Here is a 16,040-nt window from a genome sequence, read left to right on the forward strand (position 1 = left end):
CTCCGGCGGAGGTGGTGCCTCTTCTTGAAGGGGATTCTTTTAGTTTGTAGTCTTGGCGTTTAATTTTCCTATGTACCAAAAAAAAATAGGAAAGAGAATTTAAGTCCATGGATAGTTGGATAGCAACAGAGCAGGTGCAGTTAAAGAAAGACTGAGCTACCCTTATCTCTGCCATGCCATAATAAAACCAAACCAAGCGAGTTCCTCGTGGGAGTGAGAGTCAGTTGTTTCTCCTTCTCTCTCACACGAGTCAAGCAGGGCCTCCCACCGTTCGACAAAAACAATGAAAACCCTCACCTTAATCCTCACATTTTCTATCATCTCTGTCTTCTCACAAGCAACACTATTACTCACTGATCCACCTCAACCCAACGAATCTTTCAAGCCCAATCTAACCCAGCATCAGCAGGTAAGGTAACAATGAAAGTTTTATTTGATGAAAATTGCTTCCAAATAGAGAAACACCCTTTTAATTCCAAGTATTAAGAATCATCCAGTGTCACATAGTATCAGTATTCCCTTTACCAATTAATTTTAGTTACTATGTGATCTTCATTTTTTGAAATATTCTAAATACAGGAATGCCCTTCAATTCTAATTATGATAAATCATCTAGAGTAACTTAGTAGTTATTGAAATATTTCAATTTGAGGAATACCCTTTAATTCAAAGTTTTAAAATTTATCCAGAGTAACATAGTAGCTTTCAATTAGAGGAATACCCTTTTATCTATAAATCTTAGTTACTATGCATGTTCTAGCTATGTAACTGCTATGACTGAAAACATAGTAGATAGCTTTGTTTGAGATCAAAGGGTACTCAGATTTCAATTTTAAACTGAAGCATTTCCAGATCTTGTTGCATCTGAAATTAAAGTAAGATGTGGCTTTTGTATCTTGCAGAATGCGGGCTGTTCTTACACGGTCACCATAAGGACAAGCTGCAGTTCTCCCTCATATACCAGAGATCGCATCAGTCTCTCATTTGGGGATGCTTATGGCTACCAGGTCAGATTCCATCTGTGGTGTGCTAACTATGAATGAACATTCATCCATACCGCTTTGATGATATAACTATGAATGAACATTCATCCATCTGTGGTGTGCTAACTATGAATGAACATTCACCCATACCGCTTTGATGATATAAATTATAAATATAATCTAAATTCACTCATGCGTCTTCACCTATCAATTTAGAGTCTCTATGGCTAAGTAGTCTATGGTTCGATCTTATTGCTCCCATTATTGTAATAAAATAGTTAAATTTCAGCATAAAGTAGTTGGACTAATGCAGTGGCTGCACTTCAAATCCAATGGAATATTAAGGGTTAGAAATAGGCCCTGTTTGGAAGAAATTATTTGAGTTTATCTTATGGCATAGTAGCCTATGCAAGTGCTTGAGAGAACTTGTATAAATAGCTTATGACCCACTTATAAGCTATTTTGAGCTTATTTTCATTAGTTGATCAGATTAGCTTATAAGTAAGCGTTCCTATAACCTATTACAAAAATAGGAAAAGAGATTTCGTATATCCATAGGAGGAGATCATATGAAAAACATAACCCATCCTTTCCTTTGCTTGGGTTACTGGCCATCTGCCGGAAGTTTTGGATTTAATACCGATATTTTAGCAACAAATCCAATAAATCTAAGTATAGTGATAGGTGAATTGATTTTTTTTTGGAAAGGGAGTGTGTGCGAGTTGTTTCTTTCAAAAAATAGATTGGATCTAACCAACTGCGCTTTTTTCGTTTTGTCTCTCATAAGTGTTTAATTAAGTTGTTTACCCAAATGCACCAAAAATCGTTCATCAAACTGCTTAAGTTTTTGGGATAAATCATTCATCAAACTGCTTAAGTTTTAGAGATAAATCATTCATCAAACTGCTTATGTTTTTCGGATAATTGGCTCATCATATCTATGTCCTTACAATATTTTGTATGTGCCTAAGTGAATGGACATATAGAGGGTAATTGATGGCTAATTAAGATATCTGTTGGTTGGATAATCAGGTTTATGTTCCAAGACTGAATGATCCTTCTCCAAGGACATTCGATTTGCTTATAAATAAGTGTGCTTATACTTGCCTATAACCTATTTTGAGCTTATTTCATTAAGTTTATCAAATTAGCTTATGATAAGGGCTTATGACTGTTTACCCAAATGCACCCAAAATCATTCATCAAACTACCCAAGTTTTTGGAATAATTGGTTGATCATATCTCATGTCCTTACAATATTTTATACGTGCCCAATTGAGATTAGCCAAATGAATAGTTAATGGACATAGAGTGGGTAATTCTAATTGATGACTAATTATCCTTGGTTGGATACTCAGGTTTATGTTCCAAGACTGGATGATCCCTCGTCAAGGACATTTGAGCGTTGCTCTACGGATACATTTCAGATAAACGGACCGTGTACTTACCAAATATGCTATCTATACCTATACAGGAGTGGATACGATGGTTGGATACCAGAGTCAGTGACAGTATCTGGCTACAACTCCCAGCCTGTTACATTTTACTACAACGCCTTTATTCCTGCTGGTATTTGGTTTGGGTTTGACTACTGTCGTGGTTATTTACCTTCCACTGCAGCAATGTAGTCTAGTGAACCTTCTTGATCTTCTTAGCCCCAAGAGAAAAATAAAATAAAGGTACATCTGTGTAAATGAACCCTGTTATATGTGGATTTGCAGTGAAGTGTACTTTCTTGTGGGTTGTTTTCTGTATGTGTGTGTTTGGATATCAGTTGAGTTAACGTGAAAACACATTCATCTGAATCCACAACTTGAGTTTCGTACACTTTTTGCTTCGAAGTGTGACGTCAGTTGCACTAGCTCCAACTGGAGGCTTTACTATTGCTGAACAGGCCTGAAATAAAACAAGGGCAGGTAGTTTTCTTAGTTGAGTGTCTCTGATATGTTCCTAATGAAATTTTCTCTTGGAACCAGAAAAAAAAAGGGAAAGCTATTGAGTAATATATTTCTTAAGGAAAGAAAATCAAAGAAACGCAAGAGATAGCACTTGTCATGTTCAAAAATAAAGATTTGGCATTAGAAACTATATATCAGTAAGTTTGAATCCAAAGTTAAACTATCATGCAAGTTTCTTGCAACTCCTTGTCCAACACTTTCGCAACAGAAAGCAATTTTCTTTTCAAAAACAGAAAAAACTAACAATAGCAAAGGGAAAATAATGTGGGATATATCATCACTGCCATCAGCCATGTGCAGAGAGTCATTGTATTGAAGTAAAAGTCACATTAGTACATGGTAACCGAGGAATTGGCCAATGCTCAAACATGTGAGAGTTCATTTTTATGCAAAACCTTTCATATGCTTTTGCTTTAGATTAAACTGAAAAAGTTTCGTTCAAATCTCATTAAGGAATGTTAGCATAATCCGTGGTTGGTTCAAGTAATATATACATGATTCAACAGTAACCCTATGATGTGAATATATTTAACTCGTAAAAGATTTCCTATCAACACAACTAGTTATTGAAGTTGTAACTTATGTGCAATGACAGTGTGAACGTTTTTCAACCAATCAGATTTTTAAAATATGGTCAAATAAGTTTTTCTTATTTAATTTAGTTAGTGGATGTGATATATCCTTAAAATATGACTGATTGATACTATAAGAACAATTTAGACTGTTAATGCATATACCTTTTTTTCATAGTTTAAGTTTTTAAAGCTAACACCTAAAGTTTGTGAGAGTTTCATAACTCTGCAGTTTATGGTGGTTAAAAATTGTCATAAACTGTAAGTGTCACGGTTTGTCCTAAAAAGTATTGTACATAAATCCACACTCAAAAATATTTGTTATACATTTCGTAACGTTACTTCCTCATGCAATGCATAGTAGTAACATGCTATTGCTAGCTATATATAAATTAAGATATAATTGTCAACCAAAATCCCAGAAATCCAACTAATTCATCAACCAAGATCAAGATATAATTAACAAAGTAATCTTATTTCACAAGAAAACGAGGACAATTAGTCCGTACGTAGCTTGGAAATCCTGTACAAGCAAAACATATATTCAAAACTAATCAATTTTTCATTACACTAAAGTTATCCTTCTTTTGCGTTAAGAGAACGTGCTTTTAGTTCAAAGTAGATGTTTTTTTTTTTCAACCAAAGTTAGCAATCTCTTCATCTATTTACTGAAGTACTACCATGATAGAGCATTGAGTGCAAATGAAGAAGGTACATAGTGGCGTAGGGATGCACATTTGCTTCATGTGCTAAACCGTTAAAACATGATGGTCTTAATTTCCATGAGCCATGTGTTTTCCAACTCGATTGTGTGTAGTTCAATTTTTCCAACCCCATAACACGTCCCATATTTCATGTTGAACGAACATTAGCAAACTAATTAAGCTAATACCTTCATGACCATGAAAACGTAAGTTTGGTTTATTTTTTATCAATAAAGAAAAGCCAATTTAACGTCTATAGTCTGCTTCCTAATACATTGCATGCTCCTATATAGTGGTCCTTATATATAGAAGCAGATATTGGGGTACACAAGATAGCTAGACATTGGTTGAGGGTGTGAAACAGTGAAATGTTGTTCAAGAGCACTCCCATGTTTGATATCATGGTTAGAATCTACTCTCATTTCATCATTTTAACATCATTATGTGGATGTTTGGTTTTCTGTTGATACCAACGGAACGCCAATGAAGCTCATTTCATCCTTTCACGTTGGGCACTCCGTAATGTGCAATTTCAGTTTTCAATGCACTAAATGTGGTTTTCAACATTAAACTAAACATGCACATAGTTGTTAGCTATTAAAGTTGTTTGAATGCGCACTAATGTTGATCAAGAGTTCGTTTGGATGCGGACCAAAGAACATTTATTGGAGTTTATTCAATGCTTTTTTTTAGATAAGCTCCAACAAATGTTCTTTATTTTGTATCCAAATGAGATTTAAGTGTGATTATTTTATAAGTCAAGACTTACTATATAAATTGTTGATTTCATGCAGAAGCTCCTTTTCTCTGTTTTAATGGTTCTGAGTATGCTCACTCCCGGATTGAGCAGCACTACAACTTTCAATGTTTTGAAATATGGAGCAGTTGGAGATGGAAAAACCAACGATTCCCCTGTAAATTAATTTTCATCTCTCACCCTTTTATCTGCCTCAAATGCTTGTGCTGCTTATGTAACATTAGTCCAAATGCATTTATGGTGTGTTTAGATAAACAACTTAAGTAAGCCGTTATGGCAATAGGCTCTTATCACATAAACGCTTATTTATAAGCTTATCTGAGAAGTTTATTGAAATAAACTCAAAATAGTTTATTAACGTAAATGCACATTGAACAGGCCTTTCTGAAGGCGTGGACAGATGTTTGCCAAAGCAACTCAGATGTATCTCAGCTCATAATACCAGCCGCAAGGACATTCTTGCTGAAACCAATAACCTTCGCTGGTCCATGCAAATCTAAATATATCCTCATTCAGGTACCTTCCTCTCATGATTTGTTATGAATGAACAAGTAATGTCAAACCTTGATGTTGTTATGAGTTAGTGAGATTTTTTACCTTCCAGTCTAAAAGGAGGATAATAAGTTCATTGAAAGTATAAATAGATAACCAACATGTGGTTGATTTAAGTAATATACAACTATACATGTTTGATTTCCCTAAAGTAATGTCTCGGATTCAAGTTTTCTAAAGAGAAAAAACTCCAGCTGATAGAGCTAATCTTACCAATATGTGGATGTTTCTCGCTTTGTCTTATCCCGAAATACCTGCATTTATACCAAAAGTATAAATAGATTAAGTTAATGCCAAAATTGACTTAAAAAGGAGAAATATTCCACAAATTAAAATAGCCACTGATTAATATTTCAAGGGATTGATTCTATTTATATTAACATGATTATCTACTTTATGTGACCTCAGCTTTCAGGGAACATTGTTGCACCTACAAAATCAGGATTTTCTGGATCTCACCTAAACACATGGCTTGGCTTCAAATCCATCAATGGTTTAGCTATCAGTGGAAAAGGGACAATTGATGGTCAAGGCTCTGCCTGGTGGAAGCAACCTTGCTTAGGAAATCCAATACCTGTAAGTAAATTTGTTTTATTTTTCTTACACAGTGTAACATGTTAGTTTATTAAATGAGCTCATCATTCAAACATACCATTTACAAGCACCTGCTAAATGGTGTGTCGGAAAGGTGTCGCAGTATTTCATATGCCCATCAATCATTTTCGCCTATCAATTAAGCTTTTCTATATTTTTACAATATTTGCCTAATTCTTATGCATTGTTTGTTTTCAGGGTACAGAGTGCCGTCCACCAACAGTAAGTATCGGCTCTTCTCCATATATTGACAATCTGTTACCAAATTAAATACCACTTTTCATGATTTCTTGGTACATATATGCAATAGACACTTGAAGTACTTGGACTTTAAAGAAAAAGAGAAAGGGCAAGAATCATGAATCTAAAGACAGATGTGCTTCAATTCATCCAGAGGAAAATGATGATTATTGTTGAAGCTTTTGCATAATTACAAGTTTAAGTTATTAACACTTTTGTTTGCAGTTTGCACGTTTTCTTGCACTTAAACCTCGCGACTTTTTCTGCATAAAGATTAATGCAAATCTTCCACTCTAAAAAGTGTGTGCAACTTTCATTTCTCTCAAGTTAGAAAGAAATTGTGTGTGTTTGTATTTACATTTAAGTTGGTCAAAAGCATATTCACTCTAATGACACAAGAGACATGAATTGGCCAAAAGTACATTCAAAATGCCTAGGAATGTGCGCCGAGAGAAATACAAACACTCAAGTTCAAACCAAAGTTTTTTATCTCGAAAAGTCCAATAGTGCATCCCTTTGCAAACATCAAAATTGATTCTCTAGTGTCAAAATCAGATTTTAGTTGTTTAGTATTTTCTTCCACAATTGATTTTAGCTCTAAAATGAAGCTACAAAATTTAGCTTTTGTGGTGGATATATTCAACTCTGAGATTTCAGAGCTGGATTTCATAATATAAACCTATATAAATCATTTTCCCCATAAATGTATCCAAAATAAAATCACTCCAATTTCAATTCATTTTTACTATAATGAATTTTATCTGTGCATTCTACTCTCTAACAAGTTTACATACTTCAGACTAATTAACTAAAGCATATGTACAACTTGCCCTGCTTTCTCAAATATTCCTACCAGTCAGATTCAATCACATAAAATGGATGAACATCAACAATAAATACAAATTAAAAGCACCATGTCAAAGAAAACTAATTGAATTATAAATATTTTTGACCATGTCTGTGAATACTGTACAGGCATTAACATTCAATAGATGCTATCGCCTTCAGCTCAAAGGATTTACAAGCATTAATCCCCCAAGAAGCCATATAACTCTAACAAGCTGCAAGAAGGCCATTATCAAAAACCTCCATTTAATTGCTCCTGGAGAAAGCCCTAATACTGATGGCATTGATATTTCTGGCTCAAGGGACATTCAAGTGCTTAATTCTTTCATTGGAACAGGTGATTAACTTCAAATTTGCAAGCTCCACTCTAAAGTTATAGTGAAGTCTTTCAATGTTTCTTATTCTCTGACTTAATTATCTGAATAACAAAAAAAAATTGTTTCTGTCTAATAAACTGTAGGTGATGATTGCATTGCTGTTAGTGCTGGATCATCCCTAATCAAAATAACTGGTATAACATGTGGTCCAGGCCATGGTATCAGGTTGGTACTTCAATAATTATGTATTGGATTAACACCCACTTTTTTCTATCTGGTTTCAACTAATCATACATAGTGTGTTTGAAAACTTGGTAGATTTCCATGTTTGGGTAGAAATGACTCTGAACCCATTTGGAAACCAATCAAAAGATCTGAAAACGAAAAAAAAATAACACATTTTGAGGTACTTCTTGTACAAAAAGTTTCTCAAGATGTTATTTTTCCATTTTCATACTTTTTGATTGATATTCAAAGGGGCACTTTGTATGAAATTACTAAGAATAGCTGAGATTTAAGTGGACACAAGCAGGCTGATCATAAGTATTCAAAGGGACTCACATATTTAATACACCGGAAAAGGTTATTGGACCAACACACACTTTAGAGGCAGCTTCCAACCGCTGCCTTTGAAAACTGTCGCTGTGTTAGATGAATGTCGTGTGAACGTTATATGTTTATGTATTATTACTCTTAATACAAATGAAGAGAACTATAGACACAAAATTATAACATAAAACATAAGGATGTTTCCATATGAGAGAATCCTGATGTGGCACATAGTTTTCTGATGAAAGGAATCATATTTTTGTAGCATTGGATCATTGGGAGGAAGTGGAGAGTTCGACACTGTAGAGGACGTGCATGTGAAGAATTGTACACTGACTGAAACATTAACAGGAGTAAGGATCAAGACAATAAAGGTAATTGAGCAAATTTGGATTGTGTAAATTTGGATCATTGGTTTAACTTGTGTTTTTTTGTTACATAAGTTGTGTAAATTTGAATTGTATTTTGCAACAGGGTGGAGGTGGATTTGCAAGGAGGATCTCATTTGAAGGGATCAGATTTGTTCGAGCCAATAATCCCATTATCATTGATCAGTATTACTGCGTCAATGGAATGAAGTGTGAAACCAAGGTAACAACAAAAGATAACTTAGAGTACCAATTTGGCCATGTTGTTGTCTAGTGTCCACCACATGTTCGGGTGGTGGACGTAAACACGGCTATCAAATTGCTATGAATTAGTAGCGAGAATAGCAAATTCACAGCTATTTGATAGCTGATTTTCGAGCAACTAATCCTCGAGCATGAGAAAGGCTTTGGCCATTAAATTTTTTACACATAAATTTTACAACTTTGAGTAACAGTTTTTATGTTAATATTTTTCTTCACTTGTTATGAGTTAGGATCAAGCGATCAAGGTGAGTGATGTAACTTTCAGAGGAATTACTGGAACATCATTGATGGACAAGGTGATCAATTTGAACTGTGACCAGAATGTGGGGTGCTCCAACATTGTGTTTGAAAAAGTTTATATAGCATCTGCAGTTCCTGGGATGAAGGTTTTCTCTTTCTGCCACAATGCCCATGGAACAGCTTCCCACGTCAAACCATCTTTAAATTGCTTGCTCAAGTAGCTCAATTCCCAATTCAGGGACAAGTATTGAAGAACACTTCAACTTTTATTGATTTGTTGTCTTCAGAGCTGCCATATTTACTAGTTGGGCAGGGACACCCTTCAGACATATTATTTGCAACGGTTTTTAACCGCCAGAAAGTAACTGAAATTATATGATTATCCATCATTACCTTTTTTCCCAACCTTTTTTTCCCTGGAATAAGCTTGTTAGATTGGTTATTGACTTCATGTGTGATTATTGAATAAGTATGTGTTTGCCTATCCATTTGTATCCATCTGTATCATTGTAAATGGATGTTTACAAGCACTTTGAAAACCAGAAATTTCATTTTTCATAATGGAAAAGTTTGTTCACTTTACATTTACACTCGTATTCAAAGATACACTAACTCGTGTACAATTATTGTTGTGTTTTCAATGAGTTATTATATGCTAAAATATCATTATAGGACCAATGATATAGTGATAAGCAAGGTAGATCATTGTCACGATAAGAATGTGTTGGTATAGTAGAAAACAAGTTAAAACTTTATTATAAGGATGAGAATACAAATTTAAATATCACGTAAGTCATTTATTGAAGGAGTAAGATTAAAACAGCACGTTAAAAAAAAAGGATAAAACAGATTTTTTACTGTTTTAAAAAATATATTACTTTTTAGAGATTTTATAGAAAAACAGAAGCTGATTTTTTTTTGGGAAACCAAGACAAAAACAAAAGACTACGAAACAAACATAGCTCTAGCTAGAAGCGTCTCTATCCTTGGAGGAGGATCATCCAAGGACAAAATAAACATGCATTTGCTTATGTTCTTTACATTGTACATCTAAAATTAATTAAAATTATTTAATTTAATGTCCTGTTCGGGATATGTTGGCGGTCTCTCTCGATAAATAATTTTTTTCAGAATTTAATCTTCTAATCTCACCCTTACGGAGATGTAGCTTGTCTACCACTATACCTTAAAAGCAAACGCATGTTATAATAACAATATAACAAAATTTAAAAAAAAACAATATAACAAATTCTATAAGGGGAGAAATAAGAGTTACCTAATTTAACTACCATCTCAAAGGAGGGAGGGAAGCCTCGTTCGTTCCTGCCAATGCATTGATTGGCATTTGCCAACACAACATCCCATTTCCGTGTCTCTCTGTGTCTGTTTCGTTGAGATCACCACCGCCGGTAGCGCATGGGGAAGAGGCCGCCGCACTCCCCCGACATTGAGGCGGCACACTACCCTCCGCCGCCTCCAATTTTCCACGCGCCATGGCCTAGGATGTGGACACCGTGGTTGGTGCCATTGATTTTTGTGGTGAATATTGTAATGTTCGTGTATTCCATGTATATCAATGATTGTCCTGCATACATTAATAATGAGGTTTGCCTTTTCACCGAGTATCTTGGAAGGTTCTCTTTTGAACCCTTCAGGGAAAACCCCCTCCTTGGCCCTTCCATTCGCACGTAAGAAATTCAATCCCTCTCTATTACATCAAAGTTTCACATTCATTCATTATTAATGATATGGATGAGTTATGTGTCATTTGAAACCATAGCTTAATTTCTCATTAAGTATTATTCAACCTTAACAATTATTTTTTTGTTGTTCTCTTTCCTTCCTTAGCTTTGGTTGGAAATATAAATGGCCACAAGCATATGAAAGAAAGAGATGTTTGGTTTCACGATTTGTACAAAATTTAAACATGTTCACTCATAAGCTAATAGCATGTTTGATTCTTCCGTTGGGAGCCTTATTTCCCTTATAAGGAGAAGTTATGAAAAATGTGTTTGGTTCTGCAATGGAATGCTACAAGTAATGTGTTTGGTTTTGTGGTGAGAAGCTCCATAATCAATTCTGGAGAGACGTTACAAAGTACTACAACTTTTAGAGTTACCGTGCTTTTGATTGTGTCACCACCGATCCAAACACAGTAGTATAAATTCTGGGGTTACCGTGTTTTGGATTGTGTGTCCATCACAAATCCCAAACACACTAAGACTCCTAACTTCTAACGAAAGTAGTTCTAGAATATTTCACCGTAGGATCAATCAAATATGTCAAAGATTTCAACTTTTGTTCATCATTGTATTTACTTTCTGCAGGCTACGGTACTTAGGAGCACTTGAAAAGGACCTGGTGGTGGATGAAAATGAAGGATGGCGCTTCATCTCTTGCATGTTTCTTCACGCTGGAGTCGTTCATTTACTTGCCAATATGTTCAGTCTTCTATTCATAGGAGTTCGCCTTGAGAAGGAATTTGGATTTGGTAAGTAAGCATGCTAGCTTCTTCTACTGTGTTTCTACTTTCTGCACATGGATTCTGATATTGAGCCTCTCCAAGGTCTTCTTAGCTTGATTTCTAATTTCTTGGACTTTGGCAGTGAGGATTGGATTCTTATACATGCTTTCTGGTTTCGGTGGAAGCTTGTTGTCTATCTTACATTTGAGAGAATCCTCAACACCAAATACCGTATCAGTTGGCGCATCTGGGGCACTTTTTGGACTTCTAGGAGCCATGCTTTCTGAGCTTCTAACAAATTGGAGCATCTACGCAAATAAGGTAATCAATTCTGACACCTATAAGCTACTTAGAAACTTCTCTTGAGAATTGATTTTGCCTTCAGAATCAACTGTAGAAGAATTTCCAAATCCGCATGTACTTTATAGTTTGCTATGTGTTGGAAAAACATGCTTACTTGAACAATTTTTGAACTATGCTTCCTTCAGTGTGCAGCTCTCACAAGTATGCTGGTGATTATCGGACTGAATTTGGCTGTTGGATTTCTACCTCATGTGGACAATTCAGCTCATATAGGAGGATTTCTAGCAGGGTTTTTCCTTGGTTTTGTTCTTCTGATGCGCCCTCAATATGGATATGTAAACCGCAAATATATACCTCCAGGATATGATGTGAAACGTAAATCCAAGTACAAATGCTATCAATATTTCTTCCTGGTCTCGTCAGTGATTATCTTGCTTGTGGGGTAAATGACCATGATTTTATTTCTTGTCAATTCTCATCATGGAACTTGTTCTGCCTTGGCTGAGTCTGTTTCGATGCGGATCAAATAGCACTTATTGGAGCTTATCCGGTGCTTTTTCTAGTAGATAAGCTCTAATAAGTGTTCTTTAGTTTGTATCCAAACAGAATCTAACCTCCCTAAACTTTATGCAATGGAAAATTTGACAGGTATGCATATGGCCTAGCCAAGTTGTACATAGGAACACCAGAGGAAACATTTTCCTACCTAGAGAGTCAACCGAGCTGAACGGTTCTGATTCCCCAGAGCATGTTCTTCAAGCTTGCATGTACAAATCCAAAATCTTCCTCTCTTAGAAGTGTATATAGCAGTGCATATCTCATACAGATACAGATGAAGCTCCACTTCAATTTGATCAAGCCATGTATGTGCATTACCTCTGAAATTTCTGGTTTGAAACTGATCTTTCCAGGTACATGATTATTCGGTCGCTATCCAAAAAAAAGAAAACAGAACCAAATGTCAGAACTATGAGATGATATGACACAGTTTAAATGTATTTATTATAGATGGAGGAAATTCTTAATGCTGATCTAATTTTTCGGTCCATTTGGATCTTGATTCACTACAGTTGCTTTTTGACACATTTACCGCATTCGTGCAATATGAACCATTGGATTACATCAGATGGTACATATTTGATCTCAATAATTTAGATGTTAGACATATGAGCTGCCAGACTATAAATGAATGGCTTGGATTTGCGATTTCGAGTCGACTGCACAAAATCCAAATCCTTATTCATGGATTTGACACTTCTTACTTCTTCTTCTTCCTGTTTTAAGTTTGAGACTTTATTTTAAGGATTTGGTCCTTTTCTTTTTTCCTGTATAGTTACTATTTAGTATTTACTAATATATCAACTCAGTGTAATGATTCCTGGATAACCTGTGAAAAATTTCTGAAAAATAGTCAAACTCAACAAAACAGTTTTGCTTGAAGCTTGGTGAAGAGCCTGATTGAAGTATAAACTTGAGATCTTTACTTGAGAGCAAAATATGAGTCAGGGTTAATGGAACTCAGTTTATATAGAAACAGTTAAACACAAGAATGGCCAGAAGCAAAAAATCAGTTAAATCACTTATTTAATGGATTCCCCTGATGAATCTAAGAAATTGGAAGTGTCTAATGACAGAATTAAAAGTGAAACTGTGAAATCATTTTGGACAGAAGATATTATTATGAATTGATGTCCTCTCCTTCCATCAAAAAGAACAACTTATTTATCAAGGTAAAGCTCTGCTATACAGTATATGTAGACTTTCACTGAAAGATCTGAGAACAATACATATACAAGTATGAGAATCATAGTTTTTATTTATGACTAATATTCATGTCTGGAAGATCCTATATTTCACATGATTCTGAACGACCAAATATCGTGTAACGATTGTTTGCAACATTGTCATAAGCAAAATCCCTGATAAACCTGCAGTGGTCCACAGTATATATTAACAAACCTGATCCCTTTCAGCAATAAAATAGCATGATAAAACTGACAAAGGAACTCGGAAAAAATGCTACTTACAGAGGCACAAATTGAACAAGAAATGCTAGCTGAGGAAAGGGAAAGTCTATGTATTCCATTATCTTCAGCACAGCTTCTGACTTTATGTATGATCTAGAATAAACAAGGAAGTTATATTTTTCACTGCTAATTCTTCATTTTAACAATTTGCAATAATAAATTTCCTTTCCTCATGAACATTATAGCAATCCATTATCCATCACAGAAAGTTTAACAGAAACAGGATCTTATTTGCATGGAAATGGTTGAGAAGGATCCTAATAACATCAAAATCTAGAGTCTCAAGCTGATACTTGAGTTTCGAGTTATGAACCTTCAATAAGCGATTAAGCGTACCTGTCATTTTCAACAAGCACAACACTTGAGATATCATCAGGGGCTCTTCCAGATCTCCTGAGTAACATTTTACCTGCTTCACTCTGAAGAGGTTCATATCTAATTGTCCTGTCAAACCCAACAGAAAATATAAAACAAATGAAACAACCAATCAAGTTCCATTTTCACTCACTAAATAAAAACAAAGAATCCAAGTTCACTAAATATCTAAGATCTCTCAATCTTTCTATCTCATTTATTTAGGAGTGGTTTGTTTTTACTCAGAAGATAAATAGCATGTTTAATTTCACATTTTAATCTTTTGGAATCACTTCTCCCTTCACAAAAGCTAATTTGTGCATGCTTGGATCAGTGTTTTCAGAATTTATTTTGGTAAAATTGATTATAGTAGAAGTGAACCAAAAGTGAAGTGGTTTATGCCTGGATGCGTTTATGGGAAAAGTGATTTTTATAGAGTAATGTTATGAAATTCAGTTATGAAAATCTCACAATTGATTATATCCACCGCAGGAGCCGGTCTATAGCTTCTCCGCGGAATTGCTGTGGGGACTAAAATCAATACTCTAAGTCGATTGTCAAACATTTATATAATCACATAAAGTAATCTAGTTAATGAGAATTGACCAAAAGTGGAATCAAACACACACTATTAGTAACTTCTTTCAAAAGCACTTCTCCTCTAAACATAGAAGCTTACAAACATATAACTAACAAAAAGTGATTTCAAACATTTCATGGAACCACACATGCTATAATTTTTACTATAAAAAAATCAAAAAGCAACAAACTTTACAAGAAAAAGAAGATGGGTATCTTACTTATTTCGATCATTATCACGAACGAACTTCACACCCCCATTACACAAATTGCACACACCTGCATCACAATCACAAGCAACAATTCTTATCAAACTCAAGCATTAGTACCATGTAATCGAAGGTAAAGAAGGAAGAACAAGCTTTGATTACCATCAAACAACATGATGGGTCGTTTGTCTTGGTCGAAGAAGCTGGAAGTTGCTTCAACCCAGTTGGCTTCTTCACTCCGGGTTTGTGAGAGAGTGGCAAAGGTGTTGTTAAGTTTTCGTGGACGCAGTGAGGACACGGTTGAGCTGAAGCGTCCAACAGCAGCAGAGGGAGGAAGCAGAAGAGCCATGGAATTGGAACAGTTTGCTTGTGACTGTGTCTGTGTGGTGTGAGGAAGACCACACAATAGCTTCACACTCCCTCCAATGGCAAAGCCCATCCTCACTAGTAAAATGTTATAAGCTTCTACCTAGTTTATTAAAGGTTGAATTTAAAGGATACACATATTTTTATTTATGTATCTACAGATTATCTTAAAAATGTTTTAGGCGATCATCTAGGGTCAGTAAAATCTCTGTTGATGGGCAACTCTAACCGGGAGATCTCCTGATACTTTTTCCAGGAGTGGGCCTCTGTTGACCTCTCCAGCATGGCATTGACGCCTTACGCGGTAGACTAGAGGTGCTTTCTTTCCGTTTCACCGTTTTTCTATAAAAAAAAAATGTTTTAGGCGATGAAGAAAAAAAGATTATCATTAAAATGTTCCCCAAAAGTTACTATACACACGCATAAATGGAAAGGTCTACATAGTTTGGCTTGGAAATAAATCATACTCATATCATTGAACTTATTGACTCGTTTTTTGTGACAATGACATTACTTTGTTTAATTTTATTAACTTTGAATTTTTCTCAACTAGTCTTTTTTTTTATATGAAAAATTAAAAGAAAATAAAGACCGGTACGGATAGCCTAAATGGTACTTGGTGAATTAGAATTATCTAAGTCCAGGGTTCAAATCTTACCGGTACCTAGATATATGTATAAAAAAAAAAAACAAAGACAACACGGCACCATGGACACATGCCAATCCCATGGACACATGCCAAGCATATCAGTTGCAGTGTTTTGCTCTCGTGACAGCTGCACCATGGACACATG

The 16,040-nt window shown here is 35.1% G+C and overlaps 4 protein-coding genes across 5 annotated transcripts; 3 read left to right on the top strand and 1 right to left on the bottom strand.

Moving 5' to 3' along the window:
* The first annotated feature begins 132 nt into the window (after positions 1–132).
* On the top strand, positions 133–2,911 carry LOC130748852 (embryo-specific protein ATS3B-like). The gene is made up of 3 exons (XM_057602095.1): positions 133–409; positions 903–1,007; positions 2,342–2,911. Exons 1-3 carry the CDS (start codon positions 284–286, stop codon positions 2,609–2,611), a joined length of 501 nt encoding a protein of 166 aa, XP_057458078.1. The 5' UTR covers positions 133–283; the 3' UTR covers positions 2,612–2,911.
* A 1,555-nt stretch (positions 2,912–4,466) lies between these two features.
* On the top strand, positions 4,467–9,532 carry LOC130749478 (probable polygalacturonase At3g15720). Its single transcript, XM_057602847.1, has 10 exons — positions 4,467–4,621; positions 5,012–5,131; positions 5,353–5,490; positions 5,935–6,102; positions 6,319–6,342; positions 7,336–7,543; positions 7,667–7,748; positions 8,338–8,446; positions 8,547–8,663; positions 8,935–9,532. The coding sequence occupies exons 1-10, from the start codon at positions 4,586–4,588 to the stop codon at positions 9,163–9,165; spliced, it is 1,233 nt and encodes a 410-aa protein (XP_057458830.1). The 5' UTR covers positions 4,467–4,585; the 3' UTR covers positions 9,166–9,532.
* A 698-nt stretch (positions 9,533–10,230) lies between these two features.
* Positions 10,231–12,775, top strand: LOC130748411 (RHOMBOID-like protein 5). The gene is made up of 5 exons (XM_057601633.1): positions 10,231–10,632; positions 11,272–11,435; positions 11,551–11,729; positions 11,897–12,153; positions 12,360–12,775. The coding sequence occupies exons 1-5, from the start codon at positions 10,361–10,363 to the stop codon at positions 12,436–12,438; spliced, it is 951 nt and encodes a 316-aa protein (XP_057457616.1). The 5' UTR covers positions 10,231–10,360; the 3' UTR covers positions 12,439–12,775.
* Positions 10,977–15,361, bottom strand: LOC130748412 (DCC family protein At1g52590, chloroplastic). 2 transcript variants are annotated; one of them, XM_057601635.1, is made up of 5 exons: positions 15,043–15,361; positions 14,893–14,950; positions 14,075–14,182; positions 13,739–13,831; positions 10,977–12,641 (listed from the first exon to the last, which is right to left on the bottom strand). In XM_057601635.1, exons 1-5 carry the CDS (start codon positions 15,317–15,319, stop codon positions 12,584–12,586), a joined length of 594 nt encoding a protein of 197 aa, XP_057457618.1. In that variant the 5' UTR covers positions 15,320–15,361; the 3' UTR covers positions 10,977–12,583. The 2 variants fall into 2 exon arrangements, with proteins under 2 accessions (XP_057457618.1, XP_057457617.1); XM_057601634.1 differs by lacking the exon at positions 10,977–12,641 and adding an exon at positions 13,348–13,639 and having other exon boundaries at positions 15,043–15,356.
* Between the last annotated feature and the right edge of the window lie 679 nt (positions 15,362–16,040).

Source organism: Lotus japonicus, chromosome 3, assembly GCF_012489685.1.
Source record: "Lotus japonicus ecotype B-129 chromosome 3, LjGifu_v1.2".
NCBI classification, from domain to species: Eukaryota; Viridiplantae; Streptophyta; class Magnoliopsida; order Fabales; family Fabaceae; genus Lotus; species Lotus japonicus.

What these genes read in the sequence shown, in the direction of transcription:
- LOC130749478 (XM_057602847.1), top strand. Translation starts at nt 4,586, where the DNA reads ATGTTGTTCAAGAGCACTCCCATGTTTGATATCATG. An exon ending in GCTTAGGAAATCCAATACCT is followed by an intron (nt 6,103 to 6,318) that starts GTAAGTAAATTT and finishes GTTTGTTTTCAG; the next exon opens with GGTACAGAGTGCCGTCCACC. An exon ending in GAATGAAGTGTGAAACCAAG is followed by an intron (nt 8,664 to 8,934) that starts GTAACAACAAAA and finishes GTTATGAGTTAG; the next exon opens with GATCAAGCGATCAAGGTGAG.
- LOC130748412 (XM_057601634.1), bottom strand. Translation starts at nt 15,319, where the DNA reads ATGGGCTTTGCCATTGGAGGGAGTGTGAAGCTATTGTGTGGTCTTCCT. An exon ending in ACCCATCATGTTGTTTGATG is followed by an intron (nt 14,951 to 15,042) that starts GTAATCAAAGCT and finishes ATTGTGATGCAG; the next exon opens with GTGTGTGCAATTTGTGTAAT. An exon ending in GTGCTTGTTGAAAATGACAG is followed by an intron (nt 13,832 to 14,074) that starts GTACGCTTAATC and finishes TGTTTATTCTAG; the next exon opens with ATCATACATAAAGTCAGAAG.
- LOC130748411 (XM_057601633.1), top strand. Translation starts at nt 10,361, where the DNA reads ATGGGGAAGAGGCCGCCGCACTCCCCCGACATTGAGGCGGCACACTAC. An exon ending in GGAGCATCTACGCAAATAAG is followed by an intron (nt 11,730 to 11,896) that starts GTAATCAATTCT and finishes TGCTTCCTTCAG; the next exon opens with TGTGCAGCTCTCACAAGTAT. An exon ending in GTGATTATCTTGCTTGTGGG is followed by an intron (nt 12,154 to 12,359) that starts GTAAATGACCAT and finishes AAAATTTGACAG; the next exon opens with GTATGCATATGGCCTAGCCA.
- LOC130748852 (XM_057602095.1), top strand. Translation starts at nt 284, where the DNA reads ATGAAAACCCTCACCTTAATCCTCACATTTTCTATCATCTCTGTCTTC. An exon ending in ATCTAACCCAGCATCAGCAG is followed by an intron (nt 410 to 902) that starts GTAAGGTAACAA and finishes TGTATCTTGCAG; the next exon opens with AATGCGGGCTGTTCTTACAC. An exon ending in GGGATGCTTATGGCTACCAG is followed by an intron (nt 1,008 to 2,341) that starts GTCAGATTCCAT and finishes TTGGATACTCAG; the next exon opens with GTTTATGTTCCAAGACTGGA.